This window comes from Bufo gargarizans, chromosome 4 (genome assembly GCF_014858855.1).
Source record: "Bufo gargarizans isolate SCDJY-AF-19 chromosome 4, ASM1485885v1, whole genome shotgun sequence".
Lineage (NCBI taxonomy): Eukaryota > Metazoa > Chordata > Amphibia > Anura > Bufonidae > Bufo > Bufo gargarizans.
Genome location: NC_058083.1, coordinates 45,053,021 through 45,079,738, shown reverse-complemented (window position 1 = coordinate 45,079,738; position 26,718 = coordinate 45,053,021). Strand labels below are relative to the sequence as shown.

General features: G+C 44.3%; 1 protein-coding gene across 3 annotated transcripts in view; it reads left to right on the top strand.

Moving 5' to 3' along the window:
* FZD3 (frizzled class receptor 3) overlaps positions 1-26,718 on the top strand; it is a 59,227-nt gene that overhangs the window by 13,260 nt on the left and 19,249 nt on the right. For all 3 annotated transcript variants that reach the window (XM_044289875.1, XM_044289876.1, XM_044289873.1), the window contains exons 3-4: positions 19,731-19,927; positions 22,371-23,388. In XM_044289875.1, the coding sequence (XP_044145810.1) occupies positions 19,731-19,927; positions 22,371-23,388 (1,215 nt within the window). The remainder of the gene's footprint in view (positions 1-19,730; positions 19,928-22,370; positions 23,389-26,718) is intronic.

Sequence of the window (26,718 nt, the reverse complement as noted above, 5' to 3'; positions counted from 1 at the left end):
TACATAATGTAAATGCTCTAATAGCAGGGTGGGTGGAGGACATATTTTATGTCCTCTCCATTGTAAGGGGAAACCTGGCCTGTCAGTCCACATCCCCTGGACATGCAAGGGTTAAAGATAACCTGTCTGGTTGCATTCTCTGCTTTGAAGGTTGTTGATTGTCAAACAGTTGGAGACCCTGGATGAGGGTGCTTCTTCTTTTGAAGGCACCCATTTGAATATTTTTTGATCTTTGTCAAGAATTTCTTTTCAGGTTCAACTTTTTGTATTTGTCACTGCTGACAAAAGTTGGAAGTACTGGGTAAAATGGATGTTTTCCTGAATGTTTTTGGATTTGCTCAGAGTACATAGTGGTCAAGTGAGTCTAAGCCACATGCCCTTTTTTTGTACTTTGTCAGATGGGCCTTTGAGCCAAGCCACCACCTGTTTTTGTGCTTTTTGCCATGATATTCATTCCAATGTCCTTCAAAACTTGCACTTCATGTTGGGCCAATTTCCGTACAGGATATCCTACACCAGGGGTAGGCAACCTTCGGCACTTAAGCTGTTGTGAAACTACAATTCCCAGCATGTTCCATTCATTTTTGTGAGAATTCTGAGAAAAGCACAGGAAGTATGCATGCTGGGAGTTGTAGTTTCACAACAGCTGGAAGGCCGGAGGTTGCCTACACCTGTCCTACACCATAGCTACCTTTTTAGGCAAGAGGTTGAAGTAGGATCTAAAAAAGGTGGGGTTGTCACCAAGAGGGGTTAGTGGTAATGAGGTGTGGCTACCATGGTGTACATGAAGTGCCATGTACACATGAAGGTGTATATCTGCGACAGGGTGCCACTCCACTTTCCAGCTTTTGGCTGGTTTGTGTTGGTGGCAATGGTCATGGTGGTGGTAGTGAGGCCAATGTTCCCTTCCAGGAGGAGACGAGAAGAAATTGGAGCATTTTGCACCTGTGCTGTGGTCAATGTATAGCCAGGTATGGTGGGATGTACCAAAGCTGGGTTTTCATTGGGAGGTGGAGCCCGCACAATGGATAGATTCTTATACATGAGCTTAAACTCAATGCAACATGTTATTAACCAGGTGCAGTGGTGACTGGTAGGTTCAGTGGTTGGACCACATCAAACACCGGCATGTGGGACGTTCTGGGTCAGTGGGTCCATTCACCACCTGGGACCTGACAAGATGATTTGCTCACAGGTGATGATATTTTCCGGTCTGTCTTTACTAATCCGATGATCCGCTGTCATTGTGATCTTAATCTGACAATGGAGACTTATGTTTCCCTATAGACATGTCATATTTGTGTTCAGGATGTATTCAAAGTGTGCTGCCACTGGGTTCCCACGGAAAATCCCAGTATTTTGCAATGCATCAGAAATGTCTGTGAGGTATGAGGCACTTTGTACCTCAGTTTGGTGATGCTATACTACTAGGTACCTGTGTTGCATATGGTGGTCCAGATGACTCACATTGGCAGTATGCAGTCCCATAGAGACAGCTGACAAATACTTTTTTAGGGGAGGGGGGGTGGATATTTTTATAGTGGTGTTTTTATGAGTCATTTGTACTGCACGTCTGATACCTGCGGTGTGTATCGTATTCACCTTCACATGCGCTTCTGAGCGGTGACATCAGGGAGATTCCAAGAAGTGATGTGATAAGCGGTGCACACCCCCAGATGCTCCCAGCTTAATGTGTTTGAATCACAAGTAGTATACATATAGGACCCCCTCATCACACCCCAAAATAAATACAGACCCAGACCTCAAAATAAAGACCTAAGACCAGACCCCCTAAACTAATACAGACCCCAGACCTGACCATTAAACATATTAGACCAGACCCCTAATTACAGACCCCAGAACAGAAGTCCTAAATAAGGTAAATACAAAGCCAGACCAGACTCCCTAAGTACAGACCCAGCCTAGATCCCCTAAATAAGTATGCACCCCAGATCAGACCCCCTAAATAAAAACATACCCTAGACCAGACATCCTAAACAAATAAGACCCTGTAAATAAATACACACCCTAGATGCAGACCAGACCCCTTAAATTGATACAATGCCCAGACCCACTAAATAAATACAGACCAGACCCCCTTAACAGGTAAACGCCCCAGGTCTGACCCCCTAAATAAATGCAGACCACAGACCAAGCTCCCTAAATAAATACAGACCCAAACCAGACCCCCTAAATAAATACAGACCCCAGAACAGACCCGCTTAATAGATACACACCCCAGGCCAAACCCCCTAACTAAATGCAGACCCCAGACCGACCAGGCTCCCTAAATAAATGCAGACCCCAGACCAGGCTCCCTAAATAAATGCAGACCCCAGACCAGGCTCCCTAAATAAATGCAGACCCCAGACCAGGTTCCCTAAATAAATGCAGACCCCCAGACCAGGCTCCCTAAATAAATGCAGACCCCAGACCAGGCTCCCTAAATAAATGCAGACCCCAGACCAGGCTCCCTAAATAAATGCAGACCCCAGACCAGGCTCCCTAAATAAATGCAGACCCAGACCAGGCTCCCTAAATAAATGCAGACTCCAGACCAGGCTCCCTAAATAAATGCAGACCCCAGAACAGACCCGCTTAACAGATACACACCCCAGGCCAAACCCCCTAAAGTAATGCAGACCGCAGACTAGACATCCTAAATAAATGCAGACCACAGAACAGACCCGCTTAACAGATACACACCCCAGGCCAAACCCCCTAACTAAATGCAGACCCCAGACCAGGCTTCCTAAATAAATTCAGACCCCAGACCAGGCTCCCTAAATAAATGCAGACCCCAGACCAGGCTCCCGAAGAAAATGCAGACCCCAGACCAGGCTCCCTAAATAAATGCAGACCCCAGACCAGGCTCCCTAAATAAATGCAGACCCCAGACCAGGCTCCCTAAATAAATACAGACCAGGCTCCCTAAATAAATGCAGACCCCAGACCAGGCTCCCTAAATAAATGCAGACCCCAGACCAGGCTCCCTAAATAAATGCAGACCCCAGAACAGACCCGCTTAACAGATACACACCCCAGGCCAAACCCCCTAAACTAATGCAGACCGCAGACTAGACATCCTAAAAAAATACAGACCCCGGACAGACCTTAAATAAATACAGACCCCCTTAACAGATACTCACCCCAGTCAGACTCCCTTAAGAAATGCAGACCCTAGACTATACCTTCCAAATAAATACAGAACCAGACCCTGTATATAAATACATGCTCCAGATTAGACCTCCTAAACAGAGATGGACCCCAGACCAGACCCCCTACATCAGGCATCCTCAAACTGCGGCCCTCCAGCTGTTGCAAAACTACAACTCCCAGCATGCCCGAACAGCCTACAGGCATCAGCCTACAGCAGGGCATTGTGGGAGTTGTAGTTTTACACCAGCTGGGGGGCCGCAGTTTGAGGAATCCTGCCATACATAAATACAGACCCTATAGTCACACCCTCTCCTTGCTCCAGCAGTCCTCTTCATTCGGTACTGGTGCCGTCAGCGACTTGACATAGGCCTTGTTGCCAAGATGCTGCATTCAGCGCCATCCGGAGGTCTCCCCTTTTTTCGCTGTATACCCCCCATCTCCATACAGGTCAGTTACTAATCAGATGACCCCAAGCAAATCGCCTTTTTTTTTACAGTCTGGTGTCCTGAGAAACCCATGAACCCGTTCTACTACGTGTCACCCTCCGGCAGCTACTATGAGGAGACTGATTTATGGCCCAACCGCATTCATCCTGAGGCTTTTTCCAACAAACCTGCTGTACGGTCTCCGACAAGATGGCCGACACCCAGACAATGTAAAAGTATATGGCTCCACGACAGCATCACTAAAGGAAAGAAATCCGTTTACTCAGGTTTATCTGGTTCCGCCTCACTTAAAGCACCTTTAACTTGTGTGAATTGGCAGCCATCTTGTTTGCTGTCAGCAGTGGCACAATGGAAGGGGACATTTACTTATGCCATTATGCCTCCATATGACCTCCATCCTTCTCGCTTCACTCGACCTACGTTTCCAACAAAATGACTTCTGCTATGGTAGATGGAGGTCTGGATCAAAACACATGTGTGGCAAAAGGCGTCAGGCATGACGTCCCAAACGTGACTGCGTACTCTGCATCCATATTCCTCCATATGCACCATTTCCTCCACCGTCCTCCACAGCGGCTAACTTTTTTTTCCCGATAAATCAGAAAGAAAAAATAATTGTGGATGTGGCAAATTTTTTTGAAAATTGTAAAAAAATATTGTAATATGTATTCTCCAGTTTTTGTATACACATACGACACACCAAAGACTGGATACAGGCTGCCCCTCCGGTTCAAATTGCAGTGAGTTAATCAAAATCTATGCAACTTTTTTTTTTTGGGGGGGGGGTAACATTTCTTTTTGAGCTTTGTGTATCTGTCTTCTCTGTGTGGTTTTTGACAAATGGCTTTAATTTCAACGCTTGTTTAATAAGTGACTAAAGAGCCAGTGATCTCTGATCCGTGGAGCTTCACGCTCTAACTATACGGCGAATGATCTAACTGGTTATTTTTGTTTTAGGTTGTCCGACCTTGTTTATAAAGGGGGGGGGGGGGCATTTTTGAAGGGGTTGTGCAAGATTAGGAAAAAAAACTGCACCACTCCTGTGCGTGACTTGTGTTTGGTATTGCAGCTCAGTTCCATTGAAATGTATAGGACTGAACTGCAATACCAAAGCGGCCATATTTTTCTAACTTTTGACACTCCCCAGTAATTTCTAATTTGTATTGGAGTGATAATGCAGAATAGTATCTTGCTTGAAAAACAATGGACAACCTCTTTTCATATCGCAAGTTCCTATGCAACAAACTGTAATTTATTGGCCAGTATAGTACATGCTCGTTTTCCCTACAGCACCCCTGCAGGGAAAATGAGGTATTACACAGTAGCTATTGATTGTAATGGATGCTAGTGGTCCTCCACAAAACAGAAAGTATGTTACTAAGAATTATCTTGTTCTGGATGTGTACCGTAGTAATATAAACCTTCAGATGATGGAACATAATAGTCTGTGGCTCTGTTCCCCGGGGGCACCAGCTGCGAGGACGGCCAATGTGTAACCAGCTGGTGACTGGTCCTTAATAGGCTCCACCGCCCCTATTAATTTGTGTATTGTTACAGGACCAGATGATGCTATGGTGGGCTTGGACTATTATCTCCTCCCTCTTAAATACTCCATTTGTTAGAGACTGAAAGGCTATCTCCACTCAAATCCCAAAAATGTTGGGTTGACTGCGATAAAACCCAAATCTCCCATTCCCCTTGTGTCATATATTAATCTAGGAAGCTGAGTCAGGAGGAGCTGTTTGATGGAGTCCTCTCACTTGTCTTGATTGTAGCAGGTGCTTTGACCATAATGGACTAGATCGATAAAGTCCAAGACCGTGACTGCTCCGTCTAGTCAGAACGTGCAGGTGACCAGTGACGAAGGGGTCAGGGGCCTCCAGGAAATAAAGTCCCAGGAAATGGACTCACTCCAATCAACCTTCATTGTCACATGTGGGTAGTGGTGTTTTTATATAGCTTGATGGCTCGTTTAATTAGGTTGATTCAAAAATTTACAAAAATATTCACATTAAAGATGGGATGTGCCCCTAAGACGTGGTTGTGCTGCCCAGATCAGGGAGAGTGGTGCAGGCTGGTGAAAGGGGATGCCTACGATGGAAGGCCATTGTTGTCTGCCTTTCTCCCCTTAGGAGGATGGATAGACCTCGGCCGCCCCGCTGTGTGCACACAGAGCTCTCATTGTGATCCTTCATCTCTTTTCAATGGAGTGGGAAAATGGGATTTTGTGCCCTCCCCCACCTCCCCTCTTTCAACCGTTTGCTGGTTCAGTACGTTGTTCCATTGTCCCGCGTCTGATCGATGCTCCCCCCCACACACACACAATGACGAGCTGCATCCAGCAGAGATGGTGCAGATGGAGCGGACATTCCCAGAACATCCCTGCACTATCCGCCTGTAAGAAAAAAATTACTTCTGTATTGGGGAAGGGACATCCCCTCCAGGCCCTTCCTGAGATACTTCTTAATTACTAAGCATTCATACCGGTATAGGGCAGGGGGTAACGATAGGGGGTGCAGTGGTTGCATTCCCACCAGTGTCCTTCCAGCTCATAGGAGAACTCTGGTACTATAAATGACTCATTAAAGGGGATATCCAGTTTAGAAAACCCATTGCTATACTACCTATACGGGTGGGAAAAAAGCTGGGGTGGGGGGGGGGCCTTCTGTTCTGGATCCTCATCTTTTGGCCAGAGTGGAGAACAGTTTCTCTGGAGGACCTGTCCTGTCCTGCATGACACAGACGACCCATTGATTTAAATAGACATTGTGTAATGCCTCATTTCTCCAGTGGTGGCACTGCAGAGAAAGCGAACACTTACTGCCAAGTTTCGCCCATAGATCACAGCTGATCGCTGGAAGTCTCAATTAGTGGACACTTCATGGTCAGCATATTGTTAAGGACTCTTTCTAAAAGGAGGGATTGTCCAAAGCGGAGGACCCCTTTTTTGCCAAAAAACATTATATACAAATAGGTTAATGACCTTTTCTCTGGACATATTTCCTAATCGGTCTGTTCCTTTAGAACAGTGGCCTAAAACCATGTGGCTGCTGTAAAACTTCAACTCCTAGCATGTACCTGGACAACTATAGAGCCACAGGTTGGGGATTGCAGCTTTAGAGAATATCAGATCCCCTGCCTGGTGCAGGTTTACATAATCCAGGTAGAGAATACACTGTGGGATTTCTTGAAAACTCCCCCCCCCCCCAATCCGTCTATTGATCCATTGATGTCAATGGATGGACAATTTCCCCGTCTCCTGCTGGGTCCTGGATTTCACTCTCTTTGTTGGCGCTGGTCGGCCCCTGACAGCTGCATTCAGTAACGCTGTGTACAAAAATCTTCACCATCAAATGACGTAGAATATTTTCCTATTTCTTAGTCATTGAAAAATGTACGTTTTAGGCCTCTTTCGCACTACTGTATGGCTATTTCAGTGTTTTGCGGTCCGTTTTTCATGGATCCGTTTTTTTGTTTCCGTTGTGTTTCTGTACCGTTTTTCCATATGGCATATACAGTATACAGTAATTACATAGAAAACATTTTCAATAGATGGTTCCGCAAAAACGGAACGGATACGCAAGACATACGGATGCATTTCCGTATGTGTTCCGTTCATTGGGGACCGCAATTTGCAACATTCGGGAGGGATCGAGACCCATTCAACTTGAATGAGTCTGTGATTCGTTCGCACCGCTAAAAAATAGAACACGTTCTATATTTTTGCGGTGCAATGTGCAACGGCCATGAGCATGAGGCCTTAAAGGAGCCGAAGTTCGTTATTTGCAAAGTCGCGCGTGACCTCGTTGAATAACTTCGGTAATTGACTTTTAAAGTGGAAAACCACGGAGAAAGGGCCTGTAGTAAACCTAAAATAAATGAGTCATTACATAAGTACAAAATCAACTGCAATTTACAAAAAATCACTAATTACATAAATAATAATAAAAAAATTATAATAAAATAAATGATAATACCAACAATTATAAATAAGAATTAGTAATAATAGTGAAACATTAATAAAAAATAAATAATGCTAAAATAATAACACTACTAGTAATAAAAATCACTAATTAAATAATAATAAAATAATAAATGTGTAATAAAAAAACAATAATACCAGTGATAATAATCATAAATAAGATTTAATAATATAGTAAATAATGATGATAATAGTAATAAAAAAATAGAAATAAAATAAGGATAAAAATAATTAATAATAATAAAAATGAGTAATAAAATAGTTAATAATAAATACAAATTATTAAAAAAATAATCATAAAGCTAGTAATAAAATAAATAACATTAATAATAACTAAAATATCATTAAAATAAATACTTTTAGGTACTGATAAAAATAAAGAAAATATAATAATATAATTAAAAATATATACCGTATGTGACTGTATTTTTTTTTTCATAACCTGTAGTACATTACATTTTTAATCAAATTTATATGGAAATGTAGTAATAATAGTAAATGTGGCCAATCAAATAATTTGCTGATATCTTTTTTAGTTTTTTAACTTTTTTTTTGCATTTTCACCAGTTCCCACCATTATGTTGTACTCTCTGCTGACCCCACCCAGAAATCTCCATGGTCATGGAAAAGGGAGTAGGACATCAAAGCTGTCTGGCTGTTGTGACAATAAATATGTGTTGTCCTCCACAGACATTACATAGCCACTGCGTCTGGGACCCTCCCGAGATTCCTGGGTCTTGTAGTCCTACCACAGTCAGAGGCTGCTATGACTCACCTAGCACCAGTATGACATGCTGGAATTTGTGGTTTTCTAACAGCTGGCATGCTGGGTTTTGTAGTGGGCATGGCATGCTGAGACTTGTAGTATCAAATTGACTCCAGGTAGGGGGCCTGTCTTTGGAGGGGCATCAAGAGTAAGTGAAAATTCCACCTAACTTATTAAAAATTTTGAAATCCTCTATTCTATGATTGACGGCATCTGCACACTACAACACCCAGCAAGCTCATCATACTGTGCCATAAACTCAAAGCTGCATAGGATCACCTTAGAGAGCTGGGTGCCAACCACAATGACCGCCATTAAGACTTCCACAGAGGTTGTCACCTAGCTGTCCTCGGCAGGCAGCTCTAATCCCTATAAAATAAAATAATAATTGTTCTAGGCATAGCTTTCAAATTCTGTTTTTTGAGGCCACATCATGTCATGTAATCACCACTAATGATGATATCATATAGACAACATATTGATTGGCTCCTGTGGTCATGTGGCAGCAGCAATGACAACACAAATGGTGGATGACCCCAGTGAACAAGGGCGCCATATTGGTACAATTTTGGGGCTATATTATAGAGGTTTTAGGGGTCTGATAACCCTATCGAGCAATATAGAGGCAAGAAATATGGAAGTGCTGATCAGGACTCGGTGACAACCACTGTTATCCTTGTAGTGATGGCCATCAATAGACTCGTGATCACAATTACCTTAATTACTAAGCTCCTCATGAACAGTGACACCTGCTAATGGGAGCTTTCGGTGTGGTTGCTTTTAACTGGACATGTTACAAAGTCACCCTTGTGATGGTGACTTGTTATACATGGGCTTGGGGCAATGTTTTCCTGGAGATAAGATCCTGATGACTGGTGACTGATAGCAGCGGAGACATCACACAAAGACCATGGTGTGGAGTGCGGGCTGCAGGTTACCGTCTCTACCCGAGAACCACCCAAACCTGCTCCCAGTCTGGGATTCCAGTCTGGCTGCTTAGAGCACCATACGTTCAAAGAGCCCTGGTCTCATCCGGGACGAAGAACTGGGAGAATTGTCTCCTTTAAGGATTGTGAGCCATCTCGTAGACCAATTTATCTCATGTTGTACGTAGCCTCCTATTAGTATAAGAATGGTTTAAGCCTGATGAGTGAAACAAATCCCCGTCTGGTCCTTCGTTGTTTATGTCTGTATCCCGTGCCTATAGATGCTAAATCTGCCAGTGAAGTGCAGTTTCATGGAAAGCCTGTCTTCCAGCCAACGCCTTCATCAGTATCCCAGACGGTAGAGTCTTCGCAGATAATCTGTTCCTCTACAATAAATATTTGCAAAAAAATCATGGACGGGAACATTTAGATGGCCACATCACAAGCAATCATCCATGAGCTGGATCATGTCCGATGAAGGCCATCTAAAAGCTTTAGCCATGGTGACCTCTCATAAAAAAATGTATGTGCTCGAAGCTGGTCATAGGTGTTTCAGCCGCCTCATGGGCGATGAGGGAATATCTCAGATGACAGAGTCAACTTCAGTCAGGTGGTGGCTCTAAAACTTTTTCAACAACTGATGTCCCAAAACATAAAAAATACAGTGCATTACTAAAGCTGGATGTAGATATCAAGGTTTAGATGGCCACATTACAGTATATAGCTGGAGCCTACACTGCTGGCCCATGGAGAGGTATCACATAGAGTAGGCTCAGTATATATGTGGAGCCTGCTCTACTGGAATTCATTTGAGACCAGTTGGCACAAGGAGAGGTATTATATAGAGTAGCGTCCAATACAAAAAAGGTCACCTTGCCGTGGTTGATGGGCACAAATGATTTTGAGTACCTTATATTCCTTTTATATAGGGAATATAGCATTAGTTCAGATTTGATGTTGCTGTGTGTTCTGATTCACATCACAGATGACTGCCATACCCAGCAACATCCTGGATTATGAAGTCTTCTGAACTCGGGCAACGGCTATAAAGGTTTCTCTTAAAAATATTGATGTTCCTGTCCCATCAAAAATGTTCATCCTCCAAAGTTGGTCTGTCCACTTCATGGACCGACAATTTGTTTTGAGACCTTTTATATTTTGTGGTGTATGATAATCAATACTTAAAGGGGTTGTCTGACATTGGTGGCATATAGCTAGTATATGCCACCAATGTCAGATAAGTGTGGGTGCCACCTCTGGGACTTGCACCTATTTTTAGAACGACGACCCTAAAGTGATCAAGAGTGCACCGTTCATGCGCGGCCTCACTCCGTTCATTTCTTTTGGCGTTCCAAAACAGCCGAGTGCTGGTTCTGCTATTTCCAGCAGTCCCATAGAAGTGAATGGGAGCGGTGGCCGCAATAGCGCAGTGCGCTCTCCATTCATTTTTATGGGACCTCTGAAAATAGCCGAGCGCGCTTGCCTGGTTATTTTTGCAAGTCACATGGAAGTGCCGCATGCGCAGTGCTCTCTCGTTCACTTTGCGGGCCCATTCTAGAGATAGGTGCGGGTCCCAGCACCTGTCTGACCTTGGTGGCATATGCTAGCAATATGTGTGAGCTGACACAACCCCTTTAAATCCTGTACTGTACAACCAGTGAACTATATCAATGTATTAGCGCAACAGCGCTTCTCACCGCGCCGCTGTGAACTCAGTTGTGTCACTGATCACGGCTCCAAATCCTCCCCACATCGGAGTCCCTCCAGGACTGTATCCTGAGTGGTTTCTTCCAGGAATATCCTGTTTAGTGTGGTGTAATAAATGGCAGCACTGAGTTTGAGCTGCAGCGTCAACAGACGCGTTTTGGAACCACGTACTGTAGGTCCCTTAATCAGCGGTTGCGGGTAATAATAAACTGTATGTTCACATGCAAGTTCATTTATGGACCAGAATGTGATTATTAGACTATGTGTGTGTAATGCAAAGCTGCACTTCTTGTAAGGCTACTTTCACACTAGCGTTTTTGTTTTCCGGTATTGAGTTCCGTCACAGGAGCTCAATACCGAAAAAAAACTGTTCAGTTTTAGGCCTCATGCACACGACCGTTGTTTTGGTCCGCATCCGAGCCGCAGTTTTTGCGGCTCGGATGCGGACCCATTCACTTCAATGGGGCTGCAAAAGATGCGGACAGCACTCCGTGTGCTGTCCGCATCCGTTGCTCCATTCAGTGGCCCCGCAAAAAAAATATAACCTGTCCTATTCTTGTCCGTTTTGCGGACAAGAATAGGCAGTTATATCAATAGCTGTCCGTGCCGTTCTGCAAATTGCGGCACTCACACAGACGCAATCCGTGTTTTGCAGACTGCAAAACACACAACAGCCGTGTGCATGTAGCCTTTGGCTACATGCACACGACCGTATGTGTTTTGCGGTCAGCAAATTGCGGATCCGCAAAAAACAAACGGATGAGGTTCTGTATGGCATCCGTTTTTTTTGCGGATCCATTGTAATAATGCCTATCCTTGTCCGCAAACTAGAAAAAAATAGGACATGCACTATTTTTTTTGCGGATCAACTGAACGGACATACTGATGTGGACAGCACACGGTGTGCTGTCCGCGTTTTTTGCGGACCCATTGAAATGAATGGGTCCGCATCCTATCTGCAAAAAAAACGGATCGGACACGGAAACAAAATACGGTTGTGTGCATGAGGCCTTATCCTAATGGATTTTGAATGGAGAGCATTCTGTTCAGTATGCATCAGGATGCGTCAGTTCAGTCCCTCTTACATTTTTTGGGACGGAGACAATACCGCAGCACGCTGTCGTTTTCTCTCCGGCCAAAAATACTAAACACTTGCCGGAATGCCGGCATTAATTTACATTGAAATGTATCCGGCATTTAGTGTTCCGGCAAAACGGATTCGGCTTTCCGGTCTGCGCATGCGCAGACCTTTAAAAATGCAAAAAAAAATTATACCGGATCCGTTTTTCCAGATGACACCGCATTCAGATCCGTCTGACAAATGCCATCAGTTTGCGTGCGGATGGCCGGATCCGGCGGGCAGTTCCGGCGACGGAACTTCCTGCCGGAATCCTCTGCCGCAAGTGTGAAAGTACCCTTACCAGCTCACCAGAAGTAATCAATACAATTCATACGACAACTTACAAATGAACATAAAAATTATTCAAATCCAAACCCTTGAACTCAATTTAAAAAAAGTAAAAGTAACAAAAATGTGACAAAAATCTAATTTAAAAAGAAAAAAAAGTAAAATAAAAAGTAATGGTGGATAAGGATTATTTTTTTTTTTTTTAACTGGGCTTTGGGTACCATTAGCTTTGTGCTCGATAGCCAGTTAATAATTTATGAATGTATATTTAGTGATCAGTGGATACAATGGTAACCCGTGCAGACAATGCTATGTGAACTCTGCACATCAACCACAGCTTCATAATCTCTCTGCTACAATGTATCCGTCTGGAGTCAAAGAGCATTGTCTGCACGGGATACAATTGTATCACTTCTCAGCTGAGAGGATTAAAACTCTGTAACAAAGTGTTCTCACTCACTGACAGCAAGCAGAGGTTTTGAAAAATGGCAAGTCACTGAAACACATAAAAGGATATTAGAAAGCTGTAAAATTTGTAAGTAAACCCTTTTAATCCATGCACATGAGGATGATGGCGGTCTACCAAATCACCATCCTCATGCTGGGAGCAGGAGCTCTGGTCTCATGGAGGGGGGAGCTTTATCTTTTTACATGAAATTCCCCTCTGTGACTGGTAACCTTCAAGGGGCTCGTACGTGTCAGCCATAGATAAGATTTCCCTGGAGATCCTTGCAAGAAAATATTGCTGCATAGATTCTTCTCTGATAGATTTCTCTGCAAACATGGTGGACAGGTTGATTGCCTTTTCACACTTCTCCTTTACAAAAACCTTTTTTTTTGGGGGGGAGAGGAGAATGTACATATAACATGCCAGGTCATAGGCATATCTCAGTTTATTTCAAAGCTGGTTTCATGCAGGACCATTGAATAATGGGGCATTCCCTCTCTGCGTGACCGTCATTATGTGGTTGTAGATTTGTCACCCTTTGACAGTTTAAAAGCAAATATTTGCAGATGGAATAGGAAAAAAAAAAAAACTTTTACGTCAACGTTGTTTTGGGCTAAAGAGCACAGAAGCAAAAGGTATCAACAGCGTCGTCTACTCAGGCCCCGATGTAAAATATGCACCAGGCCCCACCCCCTGATCGAGTCTGATCATCACTTGTGATCAGCAAGGGAATGTTTCCCTTTAAGAAACGATTGGTAATGTAGACCCCCTTCCCCCCATATCTTCATCCGCATCCTCGTTGAACTATGTAACTGAATATTAATTGCTTTAAAGGGGTTGTCCAGCTGCTCTCGGTTCCTGCTGGTCTCTATTTTCTGGTCCCTACTAACAGAGGAAATGTGACCGATCAGGGGTGGCTGAGTGATTGGCTGAGCAGTTACCGTATGTTTCACCCTATAAGACGCACCGGCCCATAAGACGCACCTAGGTTTTAGAGGAGGACAATAAGAAAAAAATGTTTTTAATTAAACCTCAGGTCAGACCACCAATCAGATCCCCAATATTAATCAGACCTCAGGCCTGGTAAAAATGGTAATAAGACCCCAATAAGACCTCAGATCAGACCTCAGCTGACAGCCCCAATCAGACTCCAAATGTTAATAGGACCCCAATAAGACCTCAGATCAGACCCCCCCAATCAGACCCCAAATGGTAATAAGACCCCAATAAGACCTCAGATCAGACCTCAGCTGACAGCCCCAATCAGACCCCAAATGTTAATAAGACCCCAATAAGACCTCAGATCAGACCTCAGCTGACAGCCCCAATCAGACCCCAAATGTTAATAAGACCCCAATAAGACCTCAGATCAGACCTCAGCTGACAGCCCCAATCAGACCCCAAATGTTAATAAGACCCCAATAAGACCTCAGATTAGACCCCCCCAATCAGACCCCAAATGGTAATAAGACCCCAATAAGACCTCAGATCAGACCTCAGCTGACAGCCCCAATCAGACCCCAAATGGTAATAAGACCCCAATAAGACCTCAGATCAGACCTCAGCTGACAGCCCCAATCAGACCCCAAATGTTAATAAGACCCCAATAAGACCTCAGATCAGACCTCAGTTGACAGCCCCAATCAGACCCCAAATTTTAATAAGACCCCAATAAGACCTCAGATCAGACCTCAGCTGACAGCCCCAATCAGACCCCAAATGTTAATAAGACCCCAATAAGACCTCAGATCAGACCTCAGCTGACAGCCCCAATCAGACCCCAAATGTTAATAAGACCCCAATAAGACCTCAGATCAGACCCCCCCAATCAGACTTCAGCTCAGACCTCAGTGTGAATGACCCCCAATCAGACCACAGATAAGAGCCCCATGCCTCTCATCAGCCCTCATATTCCTCTCATCAACCCTTCCTGTGTCGATAGGAAACAGGAAGTAGGAACTGGCGGGGGATCTGGAGGCATCCGAACAGGAGAAGCAGAAGATCAGTGAGGTGTTTATGATATTTTTTTAAGCAATTCAGATAAAGTCCTTTAATCCAGCATCTATAATTCCGGAAAGACTTCTAATTCTGCCCTTAGAAATGCTAAATTATGTAGAGTTTTATATACTTTTATGTGGTCACCCAGTTATCTAGAATATCTGATAATTCATCGCACATCAGTCAGCTCTTCTTGATGCCAGAGTAGAATTTTATGTTTTATATTTAATAAAATTTTTAGCTTTATGTTATTATTTTTTATTTTATTTTTGGTATTTTGGTATTTTTTTTTGTCTTTTTAATTTGCTCATTTATTCTCCCAAAAGGATTTCCAGTTAACATACTTTGGGCTGATATACTTCGGCGTACCTTTTTTTTCCTGTAGATTAGTAGTATATTAGGGTATTTTATACAGTATACTATTATATTAGTATATAACTTTTTTTTGTTTGTTTAAACTACGGTAGCCTTTTGGCGACCTATGCCACTTGATGCCTCTACGCTGGCATACACTGCAGCCTCAAGTGCAGTCTGAACAAAGCATAATTGAGTCAGAGCCGACACAAGATTTGGGATTTTTTTTTTACAATAGGTTTTGGATTTTTTTAAAGTCTTCTTTTTTTTACGTTTTATTTTACTTAATCTAAAACAAGCAGACACTTGCAAATTATTTTTATTCCAAAACTTCCAAATTCTTTTTTGTTTCCTCCTTTTGGAAGCTAAAGCCTGGTGCTGCGGCAATCCTTTTGTGCACAAAATCTTTTCACAGAAAATGGTTTCCATAGTGACAGAGTCTTTTGTGTCCTGACAAAAGTTGGTATTCAATTTTTTTTCCAGTAGGTAAATCTGGCCTTTGACTTGGTACCCTTTTCACACCCCTTGCTAAGCTTGGCCTGTTGCAACGCTTGAAGGGGCGGCAGCAGGGGGATTCCCATGACTACAGAGATGAAAATGCAAGAGGAGGAGGAGGAGGGTACGGAGCAAGGACAAAGACCCTGTTAATTTCAATCTGAACACTCCTGCAGGGTCTGAGTGTCTCATCTTTGTTCCAGTTTGTTGCTGAAAATTTTGACTAGGAAGACGTCCTTCCATTTCTTTAGAACTGACAACTTTGACTCTTCCAGAAACAAAGATGGACAAGTTTGAGGCGTTGAGGAACACAGAGTGTTGTCTGCCGCATTTTTTCCCAATTTTATGCTTTATATATAGAACTTTTTGGCTTTTGTCTAGAGCTGGCCATACACGTTAGATGTGTATCGGCCAAACCCGGCAATTTTGGCAAGACCAGCCAACCATTTAATGTCTCATGATGGCAGATGTAATGTGAAGAGAAAGATCAGGCTGTTGGATTTCAGCATGCCATATAGAACTCAGGATCATAGTGGTCTTAGAAGAACATTGCACCCCTTGACAACTAACTGTATGACAACCTCTCTGAGCACCATCTTGAGAAGTGGTCATATTTTTAGGTCTTCAAGTTTTGTGCAACCATTTTGAATGATGTTCTTGAGCATGGTTGAGACTGGTTGTTTCTATATTACTTGGATATATTTGCTTTTGTTGTTGGTGTTGAAGGTACATAAAGTGATACTTCCTATGGGGGAATAAATTATACCTCTGTATACTTATTGTTTACGATGGTTTCCATGGTAATGGTTACAGTTGGAGAGATTTCAGAGAAGTATGCATGGTTTGACTTGAGGAGCCAGGTTTTGTGGATACAACTTGTGTTACCACAGTGCCTCTCCTAGTATTCATATCTATTATACCCTTAGGGCTGGTTTTATGGCTGAGTGGTTCCTGGAAGAGTTTGAAGTTTCAGCCATAGATCTTTGTGATCTTTCTTGAGTTTTTGTTTAAAGGGGTTCTCCACCTTGTACAATCCCTACTTGTTAGAAGGTTTCCTTGATGATAAGCTGATCATAAAGTGTCTTCCTGCTGGAACCCCCAGCGATTGGGTTGAATTAGTGGGGGAACCTTGAAGTAAGTTCTCGCTTTCCCTGCAGCGCCACCATGGGGGAAATAAAGTATTACATAGTGTCTATTCACATCAGTGGGTTGTCTGGGTAATGCAGGAGAAGATAGGTCCTACAGAATGAAAAACACTCTGGCCAAGAGATGAGGATCCTGAAGAGGACCCCTCCATTAATGCATTGATAATGAAAATTGATAATCTAAACTGGACACCCCCTTTAAGGGCCACTGTAGTAAAGGTGCAAAAACCTATTATAAGCAGGTTTCCTGGATATATCTCACACAGTCTGCAGAAGTTCTTATCTCTCCCTTCTTCTGTAGGCCAAGGTCTTCAACATCTCATTTCATTAATAAGACTAATTTATAGCACCTATAGGTTCTCCTGTATTGCTGAAGGACCTTTGTGTCCCTCAGAAGAAGGTCCTGGGTGTATTATCATCTTCTAAACCCTCAATGGTTGTGCCCAACTATTGGAGCACTATTAGATTCCAAGGTCACTCATTTTCCATAAAAACAAGGGTTTTATGAGTGCCATGAGTTTCTTCAAAAAGTGCACATGGTTCTGAGGCTTTTTCTGAGCAAAGACCCTCCTAACCTTTTTACCGTGATTCAGTGGTTCTCCCACGCTCTGTAGTCACTGACTGCTCACATAACTGAACAATTCTCCCTCCTCCAGGATATTTAATCAATTACCCCATGGGAAAGTCCTTCAGACAAGGTGCATGAGTTAAAGTGCTTGATATGAGGTTCAATTAGGATTGCCTGGTTGGTTAGTCATGTCATATGCCATTAAATTCTTATGTGGGCCAGGCTGGACCTTGTTTGCTTTGATACATACAGGGCATTGGCGATTTTGTTGAAGGCTCAGATATAGGTTTTGTACCATCAAAGTCTATAAAAACCAAGCCACACCTAACTTCTGATGGCCTAAGACCCTTGCCATCTCCACCTTGCCTGCTAAAGAGTATGTCCAACATTAGAAAAACATGGCTGCTTTCTTCCAAAAACAGTGCCACACCTGTCATCAGGTTGTGTATGGTATTGTAGCTCAGTCTTATTCACTTCAGTGACACAAACCGTCAGTGGAAGCCGTAGCGGCAATGCAAGCAAAGTGTTATGTCTGTTGACAAAGGCAGATAAGACAGACCTCTCTGACGTAGATGACAGGGACCATGGTGGTCTACTTTGGGTTGTCCCTATCGTCTTGATTACATTTATTAAATCTCTTGGAGGGGCATTTATATCCATTTTATGACATCTTGGCCCCGGCTTGGGGAAGCGGATCAGTCTCAGTTTGGCACAGAGTCGATATTATGAAAAACGATCTTATCTTGTAATACCCGTCGTTATCCTGATTACTGGTGCAGGTTACCAACCCTGGAGACTGACGATCCTCCTCACCTCCCAGCATGAAACATGTCTTCCTGTGTTACACGCGTGTTATGAAAATACTCCCCACCAGGGATTAGCTATAGGAGGTAGCAGTGGCTACTGGGCCCTGGAGCCTGAGGGGGCCCAAATACCCCTCTTCCACAAAAGAAGACACTGCTACAGTAGAAAGCACATGTTAGGTGGGGGCCCTTTTCAAGATGTTGCACTAGGCCCCAGGATCTTCAGGTTACGCCTCTGTCCTGCACATACCCTCAATATGTTGTACTTGTTATCTGTCGCTGGAAAAGCTGGGTGGCAGCAACGTGTATGTCATTACAGAGATTGCCACCCAGCTTTTTCACATTCCTAAAATCTGCTGCTATCCCGCATATAGGTGAGCTGAGTAACCTCCCCGCTGTAGTTGTAATGGCAGCCATATTGTTTTACACCCATCTTTCCTAGAAACCTACACATATGGCATATGGCAGGTGTACTCATCCCCTAAAGAGCAAATCGCTAAAGTTAGGTAAACTTTACAATTAAAATATATATATATATATAGTTGATGTTATGGAAGTGGGCAAAAATGAAAAAATTCTGACTCAATCCTTAAAGAAAGAAGGGGTTAAAGAAAGAAGGGGAAAAAAGCGGAGACAATGCTCCATTTTAACGTCCGACGACCCGTAAACATCAGATTTGGACCATCTAGGGAGGACTATAGGGGGAGATTGAACACATTACCTAAAGCAACCAGTCAGATTCCAGCTTTCATTTTTCAGAGGCCCTTTTCTAAATGAGAGCTGCATTCTGATTGGTTGCTATTGGCAGGCTACCTCAGCCTGAGGTGCGACCATTTCCTTTTTTATTATATTAGAACTATATGGGGTGATTTAGTCAAGATTAAAAATAAATCTTCATCTTGCACCTACTGTGTGAGTAAAGCGGTGGTAGCACTTTACTCCTTCACATTATGGTGTAAGTCGCCAGGGGAGATATATCAAAGTGGTGTAAATTAGAACTGGCTTAGTGGCCCATAGCAACCAATCAGATTGTACCTTTCATTTTCCAAAGGAGCGGTAAAAGATGAAAGGAGGAATCTGATTGGTTGCTATGGGCAACTAACCTAGTTCTGTTTTGCACCATTCGTCTTTCTTTCATCTGTGTCTGGGAAAGCTGGGTGACCATCAATATGGCTACCCTTTCCCACTCCGCTGTCACCCAGCTTTCCCGGACTCCTGAATGACATATTTTTATCTCCTAAAGGAGCAATAAATGATTTTTCTTTTATTGTCGCTATCCCTGGCGACTATTCCTGAGCCCATATATGTTAATGAGTCATTCTGCCGCGTTCTGCCTCAGTCAGCCGCCCTAAAGCTACACTTTTTTTTTTACAAGCGCTAATTATGGACGCCTTCGTGGTTACTTTCATTAACTGTGGATTCTCTAGCTCAAGCTCATCCGTAGAATCGTGTTATCTACGTATTTTATGTGTTTTTAGTCTCGTGCCCTTTATTAATGTTTTTCTTTATTTTTTATATCTTTCAGCCGTTTCACCCCATGGTAAACCTCGAATGCTCCAGAGAGTTCCGGCCGTTCCTGTGTGCGCTGTATGCGCCCGTCTGCACTGAGTACGGTCGGGTCACACTCCCTTGCCGCCGTCTCTGCCAGCGGGCGTACAGCGAGTGCCACAAGCTCATGGACATGTTTGGCATATCGTGGCCAGAGGAGATGGAATGTAGCCGGTAATTCATTTCTCATAAATTAGTGATTTTTTCCCCCCTAGAGGCTGAAATGACTCTGCCCCTATGACAACTCTTCTTACTCCTTTGCTGTGGCCACTCAGTGTTATCATACAGCCTTCGGGAAATCAGCCAATCATATCTTATTTCATTTAGTTGGATTCTGATTGGTTGTTGTGAAGTCCACTGGTGACATTGAACTGTAGGAGTGAAGGAGTAGGAAGTGTTGTCATAGGGACAGGATCTCTTGTATCAGGGTGCCCATCATTTCTAACCCTGGAGAAGTAGAGAACGGATTATCCAACCACTATAATGACCCCCTAATGCCCAGGCCCCTCATATAGATTGTACTTACTCCGCTCCCTGGCAACTGCGTTGCTCCCTGCACGGCCGCCGCTGCATCTCCCCGTCGCGCACATCAAAACATCTGGCGACAGAGGGGGAGCAGCCAATAGCAGGCCGTGACGTTGACCAGCCTCCCTAGCATCACCCGCAATGCTAGGGAGGCTTGTCCCAATCGCAGCCTGCTATTGGCTTCCCAACACCTTGCCCCCCACCCAAAAAACATCCACCCCCGGCGGCCGTGCGGGGATCAGGAGTGACGCCGGTGCCAGGGAGCTGAGTAAGTACGTATAAGCTATATTTATAGGGGGTTGGATAACCCCTTTAAGGTTTCCTTTAATTGATCTGTATGTGCTCGTGCTGGCGCGGTTCAGCTGCACCAATGCGCTCACGCATTTTCTGCCCCCGTTTGCACCCTTCATGTAATACCAGTGCCCCCTGTTGTACCCGTCTGCCCCAGTCCATAGGTAATGGATCGTCCTAACAGAAAGCAGGATACTGGGAGCGCAGAATCTTGCACCCTTATGAGAGCCACCTCTAATGGACAGCTCTGCGTTAGGAATGCTCTTTTTATGACCAGACCTGGAGGGCAGAGATGAGACAGCTGAGAGACAGTCCCTTACTATAAATTACTCCGGAGGGGAAAGGTCACGACATCAACAATCCCCCCACGCAACCTCGATAAAAAGGAAATACTTTTAGTCATGGTCGTAAATGAATTATTTTTGGTTTGGACAGACATCCATTGGTATATAATGTATAAAAGGACATGAAACGCGCTAGTGTCCTTCTGTTTTTGTACTTTACCACTTGTTTAGAATCCTCTCACGTTATGTAGAATACAGTTCACTTACAGGACATATTTGGGAATTTCAGCTATGTAGGATCTTCAGCCAACTGGCCCGAAACGCGCCGTAAAATGCCTCTTTATTAAATACAAGGGGTACATGTATCTGCTTGTCATTGAAAACGGAGCAGTTGTGTATATATCTTGGAGCTTGAGCCATATTGATGAATGTGGCTGTTTGCAACATGGTGTATACATAAAACAGGCATAACATGGCGTTATGTTTTGTGGATTTGCCGTAAGGTTTTTGTAATGGTACTACAAGGGGTACGTGGACCTGCCTGTCATTAAATACAGAGCAGATATGTATGTAACCTAATCAAGTTGCCTGTTTGCAAAAAGAAAAAAACATATAGTGCAAACCGGCTGAAATGAGACTTTATAGTTAAAGTTGCAGCAAGGCGCCACATAGATGTTATTTCTGTTGGGCTACTGATACATCAAACAAGCCAAAAAGGGGTTTTGATGATCTGAAACCAGATACCACCTGTTATTACGGCCCCTGCTGCCTCAAAAAATAACTGCTGGTGATAGGGAAGGGGGCAGGGGACACGAGTGTCAATATATCACCCTGACGGCATGTCATTGTGTATGGGGCAGGTCAGGTCACAGAATGGAGCAAATTGTCCAACAGTCAAGCAAAACAGGGAGGATTTGGGAGAAGGTGATAGCTTGGTGTTGGTGGGGGGTTCTGGCTCTCCTTAAAGGGGTATTCCGGTTAGAACAAGTTAGGGGATAACTATCAGATTGGTGGGGGTCCTACCGCTAGAACGCCCACCGATCACGAGAATAGAAACCCTGCACCCTGTGGAGCCCCCCTGAAATGGACGGAGCAGCTGGTCAGAAATGTGCACCGCCTCTCCGTTCATTTCTATGGGAGCGCCAGAGATTGCCCCCAGTCTGACCAGTGCTTCAGTATTTTCACTATCTGGCACTTAAAGGGCCACACATAGATGCAATGGTGGACACACTTGTGGAAGACAAACATGTTGATGACGTTTAAATCCATCCTTTTTGTATGTAAATGAATGGCATGTGCAACTGTCCCTCCCCTAATCCCCTAAGGTAACAGATAGCTCCCTCTAATGGTGTGCACAGGTATTTCAGGTTTGTCATTGAAGGGGATTTATATTTGAGATGTTATCTCGAGTTGCACCATACTTCAATGCCAAACAGACCCCTACATAAAAAATCTGATATTTGGCCATCTGCTCATCTAGACGTCTTATTAACCACGTCTTATTTTCTGAGTTGCAGATTTCCAGATTGTGACGAACCCTACCCCCGTTTGGTAGACATCAGCATCTCCAGCGAGCCTATGGACAACTCCCTTCCAGCGGTGAAAAAAGACTATGGCTTCTGGTGTCCCCAGGAGCTAAAAATTGACCCAGATTTGGGTTACTCTTTTCTAGGAGTTCGTGACTGCTCTCCACCCTGCCCACACATGTACTTCCGAAGAGAAGAACTCTCCTTTGCTCGATACTTTATCGGAGTAGTATCCATAGTCTGTCTCTCCGCCACCCTCTTCACCTTTCTGACTTTTCTTATCGATGTGACCAGATTCCGCTACCCGGAGAGGCCAATCATATTTTACGCCGTCTGCTACATGATGGTGTCGTTGATCTTCTTCATTGGGTTCCTATTAGAGGATCGTGTAGCATGCAACTCAGCCAGCCCTAGCAGGCACAAGGCTTCTTCTGTGACCCAAGGATCTCACAACAAGGCCTGCACCATGCTCTTCATGATCCTCTACTTCTTCACCATGGCCGGCAGCGTTTGGTGGGTTATCCTTACCATCACTTGGTTCTTGGCTGCCGTTCCAAAATGGGGCAGTGAAGCCATTGAGAAGAAAGCACTATTATTTCACGCCAGCGCTTGGGGCATCCCGGGAACTTTGACCATCATCTTACTGGCCATGAACAAAATTGAAGGAGACAACATCAGCGGGGTGTGTTTTGTTGGCCTCTATGATGTCCACGCCTTGAGATACTTCGTCCTGGCCCCTCTCTGCCTGAACGTTGTGGTGGGTGTATTTCTCCTTCTGGCTGGGATTATTTCCTTGAACCGAGTACGGATTGAAATTCCATTAGAAAAAGAAAACCAGGACAAACTGGTGAAGTTTATGATCCGCATCGGGGTCTTCAGTGTGCTTTATCTGGTGCCCCTTTTGATCGTGATTGGCTGCTATTTTTATGAGCAGGCAAATCGAGGGGTTTGGGAAACAACGTGGATCCAGGAACGTTGCAAGGAATACCACATACCATGCCCCTTCCAGGTAAATATCGCAAGATTATTACGTAGAGTATTTGGCGGTAGATTGACATCTAAGCAGTGGTGTCCTGTTAAAGGGATGGTAACTCCGCACAATGTAACTCATCCCTTTCCGATGCTTCTTGGTTCCCTGCTGGTTCCGATGCTTCTTACTGGTCTGTCTTGATACAGAGGAAATGACTACTCGGCTGATCACTGGCCACATCATTGACCTGCCTCAGCCACTGATTGGTGGAACAGTCATCTCCTGTGTGTCAGGAGGGACCAAGAAACAGAGACCAGCAGAGGACCATGAAGCATCAGCAGAAGGATTGGTAAGCTGAGTATAACCACGTAATTGGGTTCCCGAGAAACTGATAACGTGACTTTAGAATTGGTAAGTATATTACAAGGTTTCTTCTGCAGGCGAGTCATTTAGGTGGGTGTGCGGGGACCAGCTAGGTTTCAGAAAAAAACTAAACTTTAAAGGGGTTGTGCACTAATTTCCAGACCACTCAGACTGGCGGGACCCACGTTGGTGATCATACTTACCTGATCCCCAGCGCTGGGTCCTGGCTTGTTCGCTCTCCGGTCTCTGCTGCTTGCCCCGGAAGCTTCCTGTTTGACGCCGCTGCAGCCAATCACTGGATCATGTCACGTGACACAAGAGTAGAAGATCACCACTTGGCTGCAGCGGTATCAAACCGAGGTTTACATGAAGGAACCCCGAGATAAGCAACAGGGGCCGGGGAGCAAATGAATTGGGACCCAGCGCGATCCTCCTATCTGTTAAGATGCCAAGATGAACCATGGGGTATTCCACATTACAAAAAAATCTGAATTTCTTTTTTTATGCCCCTAATACCTCCAGTCTTTCACCCAACACCACAACTCCTACCATCAATGAATCTCGGAGATTGTGGAGTTTCTCTGCAGCACCACCACATATTTTTTCGCATTAAAATCAGTTGGCTGTCCCAGATCCTTCCGCATGAGAGAAGCTCTCTTTATCGTTCCCTTTTATTTCCGCTAGAATATTATAAGCTGCAGCCTTGAGGTGTAGGGCTCCTTTAAGGCACACTAAGATTCCTTTACATTTTATCGAAGTTCCTCCCATATACTGAGATCACCGGGTACAGCAGACACCATGAAATTTTAATAGCTTTGTCTCCTTCCCTGATATTATGAAGAATGGGAAGATTGTTTCCTGTTCCTGGTCACGGCCGCACGCTCTCAGCTTCGGGCTCGGCAAATAAACCTGCTGCAGGGCACACACTTCATACGGAACATGAAAGGAGAGGATTGAGTTTCAGGACGCAATGCCAGTAACATTCATGCCCAGCGCTGTTTGCTCAGTAGACTCATCAGACAGGCGTTTCTGCATTTTTGGCAATTTTTTATTTATTATTTAATTAAGTACACATATAGCCGTGACCAGATTATAGCATGGGTTAACTCCACCATGGTAGAAACCTACATCCTGGTCCCTGTTTCTGTTTTATCTGGGAGGTGTATAGAAATATAATTTAGATGCCAGTATTATGTGGGCACTATATGTGGGCACTGCATGGTTTTCAGGCAGAGGGGCCCGACATGTTTGTTCAAGGGCCTTGATTAAAGGTTGTTTGACGTTGTCTATCGGATTGGTGATAGTACTGCCATTGGGACCCCCACCGAACGGGGGCCCCATACCCCCTGCAGCCCCTCTGAAATGAACAGAGTGGCTGGTCGCATTCTTTAGAATTCCCATAGAAATGAAGGGAACGGCCGCTCCCTTCATTTCAGGGTGCTGCAGGGGGTACGGGACCCCAATTTCCATGATCGTGGGGGGTCCCAGCGGTAGAATCTCCACTAATGTAATAGTTATCGCCTATCCTGTGGATAGGGATTAACGTCAAACAACCGGAATACCCCTTTAAGCCCGCCATGTGGCTAACCATGCTGAATCAGCTGTAGAAAGCTCTGTCTGCTTACAGTAGACTGCTTCCTCCTTCTGCACAGACTTGTTCGAGGCTCCTCCGTTTTAGGCAGCAAGGAGGAAGAGACGACAGCAGAAGAAATCATGTAGGGTCATAGTTTGCTATTTTTTATTTTATTTTTGCATTTTTTTTAAAACATCTATTACTATGACTCTATTACACCTGCTAGAAGTTTGTGAATAAATTGCTAGCATTTTGCAATGATGGTCCAGATGGGTGTTACCAGTTGGCAGGGGGGTTGCTTGCACAGTTTGACACTATCCAATTAGTGCTGCCTAGAAATGCAGAGGCACACCCCAAACTGGTAACACCCATTTGGACCTTCCTTGCAAACTGCTAGCAATTCATTCATAAATGTATTGTAGGAATAATAGAGAAACAACACAACATAGGGCCCACAGTGCTCCGCAATCGTAATTACATGGGGACCGCAAGTAGTTAGTAAAACAGACATTACAGGAGAGGTGACTGATCCACTTTAATACTTCTTATTCGATTGTAATTTTCATCTTGACCTCTAGATGTCAGCACTCCAAGCTACAATACAGTAGAGCATCTCACTTTACAATCTGCTGCAAAAATGAAGATGATCGTCTCCTTTTTTAGTAATAGGCCGCCCATTGTTGGCATAACCTCATTAATAATTGTATGGCTGCTCTCCACCTGTCCACGTCCGTACTGCAGAAGACCTCTTCTTTATCACGCAGTATGGTCAGGGCGAGGAGGGCAGGTGAAAGGCCTCAGTGCTTTAGGAGTCAACCCAAAAATTCCTGGCTCCACATCGGGCAGATCTAAGGACGAGGTTCATGGCAGAGAAGGGTTAATGACCTCTTCTACAATGGATCCCGGCCTGCACCTGAAAGAGAGTGGTGAGGATGATGAAGGAGGCTTGTTTGATGTCTACGAGTAAATATCATCCAGATTACAGATTAACCTGAGCTGCGGGCCCAGAGGGTCAATATCAAGGCGTGGGGTTATCAGGCGGCTCTGAGGAACATGTGTCTGCGTCATCTACAAAGTGCTTGTCTGGGCCTATGATAATAAACCCCCCCCCCCCCCCGAACTTCATATGTTGGGTGACAACCAATATCGCCCTCATCACACACCATACATGCCCTTTAAGAAACTGGGTGACAACCCGCCATAATGGTGACCCCATGCCGGTAGAAATCCAAAGCTCTGGCCCCATTGTAGTGCAGTCACCTATCCCCTGCTCTCAGGCCGCAGGGCAGAGGCAAGCGGTCTATTGTTCCCTGGTATCAGCCATTTTTGGCTGTTCGCACACTGTGACGAACCCTCTCCCCGACGGAGGCACCTCGGCGGTGATTGACATTGCTAAATCTGACCTGTGATTTTTGGTTGCAGACTGTTAACGA